Source organism: Anolis sagrei, chromosome 5 (genome assembly GCF_037176765.1).
Source record: "Anolis sagrei isolate rAnoSag1 chromosome 5, rAnoSag1.mat, whole genome shotgun sequence".
NCBI lineage: Eukaryota > Metazoa > Chordata > Lepidosauria > Squamata > Dactyloidae > Anolis > Anolis sagrei.
The window spans coordinates 13275155-13283449 of record NC_090025.1 but is presented as its reverse complement, the minus strand read 5'-3'; the positions used below and the strand labels follow the sequence as shown (position 1 = coordinate 13283449).

The 8295-nt window shown below is 40.5% G+C and overlaps 1 protein-coding gene across 4 annotated transcripts in view; it reads left to right on the top strand.

Annotated features, from left to right (window-relative positions):
• The first annotated feature begins 5091 nt into the window (after positions 1-5091).
• The window catches only part of RUFY3 (RUN and FYVE domain containing 3), a 72188-nt gene continuing 68984 nt past the window's right edge, over positions 5092-8295 (top strand). For 2 of the 4 annotated variants that reach the window (XM_060779387.2, XM_060779386.2), the window contains exon 1: positions 5092-5517. In XM_060779387.2, coding sequence (XP_060635370.2) covers positions 5202-5517 — 316 coding nt within the window. In that variant the 5' untranslated portion in view covers positions 5092-5201. The remainder of the gene's footprint in view (positions 5518-8295) is intronic. The other 2 variants (XM_060779392.2, XM_060779393.2) reach the window with 1 other exon arrangement.

Sequence of the window (8295 nt, the reverse complement as noted above, 5' to 3'; positions counted from 1 at the left end):
GTGTAGCATATCTTCTTGTTAAGACCAACAATCTGAAATTATTTGTATTTTTAAATGATGGTATCTAGTGATTCTTCCAATCTACTCTCGTTTAGTTTCCTGCAAGCTACATTTCCGTTTAGCAGTGGAACTCTCTGCCCTGGAGTGTGGTGGCGGCTCCTTTGGAAGCTTTTAAACAGAGGCTGGATGGCCATCTGTCAGGGGTGCTTTGAATGCAATATTCCTGCTTGGCAGGGGGTTGGACTGGATGGCCCATGAGGTCTCTTCCAATTCTATGATTTGAAATTATCCGCGATGTAGAGTAAATGGGAAAGAATAAGAAAAAGCTAATATTGTGTTTTGGGTGAAAAGAGCTTTCCATTCATAACACCACCTCTTTTTTCCTCCCAGAGTATTGTAATTTACCATTAAACTTTTATTTCTTATTTTTGCCAGTTCATTCCTAGTCACTTGCTTGAGGACATTCCAGATAAAACTGTGATTCTGCCATGGGGTCAGTTCTGTTTGCAAAATCATTTAAATATCTATGCTGGGAATTCCAGTGCTTTTGTTGTACCTTTATCTTAAAATACACAAAATGAAAATTTTCAAAATTACATTAAAATATTATATAAAACTAGGATTTTCAAGAATTATATCTGTACACTTTATTATAGGGAAATAAGATTTCTTAGGTGCCATGGGTTAAACCACTGAGTTGCGGAACTTGGCGGTTCGAACCTGGGGAGAGGGGTTAGCTCCCACTGCTAGTCCCAGATTCTGCCAAACTAGCAGTTCAAAAATGTGCAAGTGTGAGTAGATCAATAGGTACCGCTCTGGTGGGAAGGTTATGGCACTCCCTGCAGTCCTTGGAGGCGTCTACGGACAACACCGGCTTAGAAACTGAGATGAGCACCACCCCCCAGAGTCAGGCACGACTAGACTTAATGTCAAGGGGAAACCTTTACTTAATGCAATATTGGAGTGTAGTGTGTTTTCCAGGCTGTATGGCCAGAAACCACACAACACCCCAGTGATTCCAGCCGTGAAAGCCTTTGACAGTACAATGCAATGCTGATTGAGTTTGGAATAGCCTTGTAATGTTCATCTAATCTTTGATTTAGAATACTCATAACATCATGAGTGCATGTACACTGTAGAATGAATGAAGTTCAAACACTACTTTAACTGCCATGGCTTAATGCGAAGTAATAATAATAATAATAATAATAATAATAATAATAAACGGAGTAATAATTCAGTGCTTAACAGAATCCTTTATTGAGAAAATGCATACCCAAGCATATATATCTTTAAAAATCATATACACCAAATTAATAAAAATATTAATAATTAACAAAACACTAATAATATTTTTTTATTTATCGTATTAGGAGCAAACCAAGGGTACAGTTTTAATGTAAGGTAAAAAACACAATGTTTAAAAACTTGGCAATTATATTAAATGCCCTCTAACCAGTAACTGGCCACTTGGAATGCCTCTGGTATTGCTATAAGGAGGTCCTGCATGCAGCAGGGCTCAGACTGCATTATAATAGGTAGTCTGTGGTTTGCTCTCCTCCACACTCATGTCGTGGACTCCACTTTGTGGCCCCATTTCTTAAGGTTGGCTCTGCATCTCATGGTGTCAGAGTTCAGTCTGTTTAGCGCCTTCCAAGTTGCCCAGTCTTCTGTGTGCCCGGGGGGAGGGGGGGTGTATCTCATTTGCCATGACTTGAGGTCCCGGGTTTTAGCCTGCCACTTTGGGACTCTTGCTTGCTGAGATATTTCTGCAAGTATCTCTGTTAATCTTAGGAAGCTCTTTCTTGATTTATTATAATAAATAACACAAGAAATTAATATGTTAATAATGTAGAAATAATAAATACAATAAGTAATACATATGCCTTAATATTAATATGTTAATAAAATATAAACTAATATAAGTAACAAGATAATAAAATAATGTTAATAAAATATAAATAATAAACTAATATAATAACAAATACAATATATCAATATAAGTTAATAAAAATAGAGAAATAATAACAAATTGAGAAAATATAAAGTAATATAGTGACTAAAATATACATTAATATAAGTTAATCGAAGGAGCCCCCGGTGGCGCAGTGGGTTAAACCCCTGTGCCGGCAGGACTGAAGACCGACAGGTCGCAGCTTTGAATCCAGGGAGAGGTGGATGAGCTCCCTCTATCAACTCCAGCTCCTCATGCGGGGACATGAGAGAAGCCTCCCACAAGGATGGTAAAACATCAAAAGAATCATCTGGGCATCCCCTGGGCAAAGTCCTTGCAGACGGCCAATTCTCTCACACCAGAAGCGACTTGCAGTTTCTCAAGTTGCTCCTGACACGAAAAACAAAAACAGTTAATCGAAATAAGGAACTAATATAATAAATATGATAAACTAACATAGGCTGATAAAATAGTAATAAATTAGTGAAATAAATAAAATGAACTAATTATAAGCAAATTAATATGGGTTAATAAAATAATAATAATAATAAATGAATGTAATAAATGACAAATACAATAAACTAAAAAAAAGGTTAAAAAGGTCGCAGCTTTCAACCTTTTTAACTTGTATGCAGAACACATCATCTTAGTGGGATGGGCATCCCAAGCCACCTTGTCTCTCTCCAGAGGAATCTGTACAAGGACCAAGTAGCAACAGTCAGAACTGACCATGGAACAACAGACTGGTTCAAGATTGGGAAAGGCGTACGGCAAGGCTGCATACTCTCACCCAACCTTTTTAACTTGTATGCAGAACACATCATGCGAGGATGTGCGGGGCTTGATGAATGCAAGGCTGGAGTGAAAATTGCTGGAAGAAACATTAACAACCTCAGATATGCAGATGACACCACTCTGATGGCCGAAAGCGAGGAGGAGCTGAGGAGCCTTCTAATAAAGGTGAAAGAAGAAAGCGCAAAAGCCGGGTTGCAGCTAAACGTCAAAAAAACCAAGATTATGGCAACAAGAATGATTGACAACTGGAAAATAGAGGGAGAAAATGTGGAGGCCGTGACAGACTTTGTATTTCTAGGCGCAAAGATTACTGCAGATGCAGACTGTGGCCAGGAAATCAGAAGACGCTTACTTCTTGGGAGGAGAGCAATGTCCAGTCTCCATAAAATAGTGAAGAGTAGAGACATCAGACTGGCAACAAAGATCCGCCTAGTCAAAGCCATGGTATTCCCTGTAGTCACCTACGGATGTGAGAGCTGGACCTTAGGGAAGGCTGAGCGAAGGAAGATCGATGCTTTTGAACTGTGGTGTTGGAGGAAAGTCCTGAGAGTGCCTTGGACTGCGAGAAGATCCAACCAGTCCATCCTCCAGGAAATAAAGTCCGGCTGCTCACTGGAGGGAAGGATACTAGAGACAAAGTTGAAGTACTTTGGCCACATCATGAGGAGACAGGAAAGCCTAGAAAAGACAATGATGCTGGGGAAAGTGGAAGGCAAAAGGAAGAGGGGCCGACCAAGGGCAAGATGGATGGATGCCATCCTTGAAGTGACTGGACTGACCTTGAAGGAGCTGGCGGTGGTGACGGCCAACAGGGAGCTCTGGCGTGGGCTGGTCCATGAGGTCACGAAGAGTCGGAGACGACTGAACGAATGAACAACAACAACAATAAACTAATATGGGTTAATAAAATAGTAATAATAATAAATGAATGTAATATATAAGAAATATAATAAACTAATGTGGGTTAGTAATAATAAACAAATATAATAAATATTAGAAATTAATATGGGTTAAAATAGTAATAATAATAAACAAATGTAATAAATAACAAATATAATAAACTAATATGGGTTAGTAATAATAAATATAATAATAAATATTACAAATTAATAGGTTCTTGTGGGTTTTTCCGGGCTATATGGCCATGTTCTAGAGGCATTTTCTCCTGACGTTTCGCCTGCATCTATGGCAAGCATCCTCAGAGGTAGTGAGGTCTGTTGGAATTAGGAAAAAGGGTTTATATATCTGTGGAATGACCAGGGTGGGACAAAGGACTCTTGTCTGCTGGAGCTAGGTGTGACTGTTTCAACTGACCACCTTCATTAGCATTTGAAGGCCTGGCTGAGCCTGGAGGAATCTTTTGTTGAGAGGTGTTAAGATTTGCCTGGTTGTAAATATTACAAATGAATATGGGTTAATAAAGTAGTCATAATAATAAAGGAATGCAATAAATAGGAAATGTAATAAAACTAATATGGGTTAATAATGATAACATAGGAATATAATAGCTGACTCCTCCTGAGAACCCCCTTCCCCTGAATCATAGAATCAAAGAGTTGGAAGAGACCTCATGGGCCATCCAGTCCAACCCCATTCTGCCAAGAAGCAGGAATATTGCATTCAAATCACCCCTGACAGATGGCCATCCAGCCTCTGTTTAAAAGCTTCCAAAGAAGGAGCCTCCACCACACTCCGGGGCAGAGAGTTCCATTGCTGAATGGCTCTCACAGTCAGGAAGTTCTTCCTCATGTTCAGATGGAATCTCCTCTCTTGTAGTTTGAAGCCATTGTTCCGCGTCCTAGTCTCCAAGGAAGCAGAAAACAAGCTTGCTGTAAATTAAAAATACAATGCCACCCCCTCCTTTTAAGTAAGGAGACAATGTTTCCATTTGATGCATCAATGAGGTTCTCCCTCCTTGCTGTGGCTTCCTCTCACATATTTATACATGGCCCTCATCATATCTCCTCTCAGCCTTCTCTTCTTCAGGCTAAACATGCCCAGCTCCTTAAGCCGCTCCTCATAGAGCTTGTTCTCCAGACCCTTGATCACTTTAGTCGCCCTCCTCTGGACACATTCCAGCTTGTCAATATCTCTCTTCAGTTGTGGTGCCCAGAACTGGACACAATATTCCAGGTGTGGTCTAACCAAAGCGGAATAGAGGGGTAGCATGACTTCCCTAGATCTAGACACTAGGCTCCTATTGATGAGAATGCTTCTCTCTCCTTTGCTGAGGGGGGGAAGGAATTCCCTGAGGCCTCACATGTATCTCCCTGAGGAGGGGGAGGCGCTGATTGGCGAGGGCTCCCATCCGTCAGAGGAGGAGGGCGCTCCTGATTGGCTTCCGGAGCCGGGTCCCGCCTTCCCTTGGTGGCGGGAGCGGCGGTTGGTGCGGCGTCTTCCCTCCTGAGGTAAAAAAGTTGAGAAAGAAGGCGAGGAGGGAGCGGGAGGCAGGATGGAGCCCCACCGCAGGAGGAGGAGGAAGGACGGGGAGGAGGACGAAGACGACGAGGAGGAAGACGAGGAGGAGGCCGAAGAGGAGGAGGAGGAGGCCCCCGCCTCGCCGCCCTTCTTCCTGCTGTACCCGGGCCGAGGAGCCGGGAGAGGCCCAGCCGCCTCCGCGCTCCAGGCGCCCGGCCGCCGGCCCCAAAGCGCCTGGAGGGCCGCCCCGCCCGGGAGCCCCGCCGCCGGCACCCCGCTCCCCGTCCTCCTCAGCTACGTCGCCGCCACTGAAGGAGCCCACCCGCACCGGAGCGGAGGAGGCGCCGCCCGTGAGTACAGGCCTCGAGGACGGAGGAGGAGGAGGGCCAGGAGGAGGGGGGGGGGTCGTTTTAAAGGACCCCGCCCACGGCCTATATATACTGTCTCTGTTTCTATCTTATCTATCTATCACGCATGGGTAAACTTAGGTCCTCCAGGTGTTTTGGTCTTCAGCTCCCACAATTCTTACTGGTTGTTAGGAATTGTGGGAGTTAAGGTCCAAACCAAAATACTTGGAGGGTCAAAGTTTACATACGCATATACACACACATATGCATATGCGCACAAAAATATATGTGTACACATACACATATACACATAGGCATATATATACACACATACATGTGCACACACATATACATGTACATTTATATGCATATTCATATATATACACACGTATATTTATATGCATATACATATATACACACATACACGTACGTTTATATGCATATACATATATACACACATTTATATGCACACACATACACGTACATTTATATGCATATACATATATACACACATACATTTATATGCACATACGTGTACATTTATATGCATATACATATATACACACATTTATATGCACACACACATACACGTACATTTATATGCATATACATATATATACACACATATATTTATATGCATATACATATATACATATATACACACATTTATATGCACACACACATACACGTACATTTATATGCATATACATATATATACACACGTATATTTATATGCATATACATATATACATATATACACACATTTATATGCACACACACATACACGTACATTTATATGCATATACATATATATACACACGTATATTTATATGCATATACATATATACATATATACACACATTTATATGCACACACACATACACGTACATTTATATGCATATACATATATACACACATACATTTATATGCACACACATATACATGTACATTTATATGCATATACCTATATATACACATACATTTATATGCACATACATGTACATTTATATGCACGTACACGTACATTTATATGCATATACATACATTTATATGCATACATACAAGTAGATTTATATTCATATACATATATACGCACATTTATATGCACACACACACACACATATATATATACATACACCCACGTAAACACACATACATTTATATGCACACACACATATATATGCACACAAGTATATTTATATGCACACACATATACATGTACATTTATATGCACATACCTATATATACACATACATTTATATGCACGTACACGTACATTTATATGCATATACATACATTTATATGCATACATACAAGTAGATTTATATTCATATGCATATATACGCACATTTATATGCACACACACACACACTATATATATATATATATATACATACACCCACGTAAACACACATACATTTATATGCACACACACATATATGCACACAAGTATATTTATATGCACACACATGCATGCACACACATGTATACATACATATATACACACTGCATACATATGTACATGACAATATATTTATACACACATACACACACACACTGACACATGGTATATATAGTATACACACGCGTGCACACACACATATATGTGTGTGTGTATACAGACAGTCCCTAAGTTACAAACAAGACAGGTTCGGTACGTTTTTCTTTAGTTGAATTTGTTTATAAGAACAGGTACATTTTTAGTGTAACTCCAGCCTCTCTCTATTACATATAAGCTTTGTGTTTATTCATTTGGAAGGGAGAGGTTAACACCCCTGTGGTGTTTGTTTTTCTGTCTGTGCCCTGTTCAGAAGATTTCTCCTCATATTCTGTCCCTCTGATAAGTTGGTTTTGAAAAAAAGTGGCTTGTTGTGGAAACAAGGATTGGTGAGAAAGCTTCAGTGGAAACCCCATTTCTCCATGATAACTCTTCCAGGATTGGATTGCCCTTCCTTCCGAGGGGTAGATTCCTCACACATCCTATTGTCTCACTCCCGTTCTTAACTGTAAATTGTTTGTAAGTTGGATGTTTGTAACTCTGGGACTCGTATCTATCTACACACACACACACACACATGTATATTCACACACACTTCTGCTCATGTGAGTGCAGGTCGGCCATCACCATCCCCAGCTCCTTCAGAGTCAAGCCAGTCACTTCAAAGATACCATCCATCCATCTTCCCTTTTCCTTCCATTTTCCCCAGCATCATTGTCTTCTCTAAGCTTTCCTGTCTTCTCATGATGTGGCCAAAGTACTTCATCTTTGCCTCTAATATCCTTCCCTCCAGGGAGCAGTCGGGCTTTATTTCCTGAAATATGGACTGGTTGGATCTTCTCGCGGTCCAAGCCACTCTCAGAATTTTCCTCTAACACCACAGTTCAAAAGCATCTATCTTCCTTCGCTCAACCTTCCTTATGGTCCAGCTCTCACATCCATAGGTTACTACGGGGAATATCACTGCTTTGACTATGTGGATTTTCGTTGCCCATCCATTCATATTCATATGCATACTGTATATGTATATGTGAATACAAGTGTTATATATGCATGTATGTGTATGCAACACATACGTATAACAGGCATTCATCCATAGACATGCACACAGAGGCTCACATAGATGTGTGTGTGTCTATCAATTTTTCTGTTTTATTAGCCCACAGATGCTGTATATTTCAGGAAAGAAAAGTTCCCTGTGTTACTTTTAGGGCCTATCTATCCATCTATCTTCCTACTTCACTCCTCCATCAGCTTTTAAGGGTGGGGATAATGCTCACTGG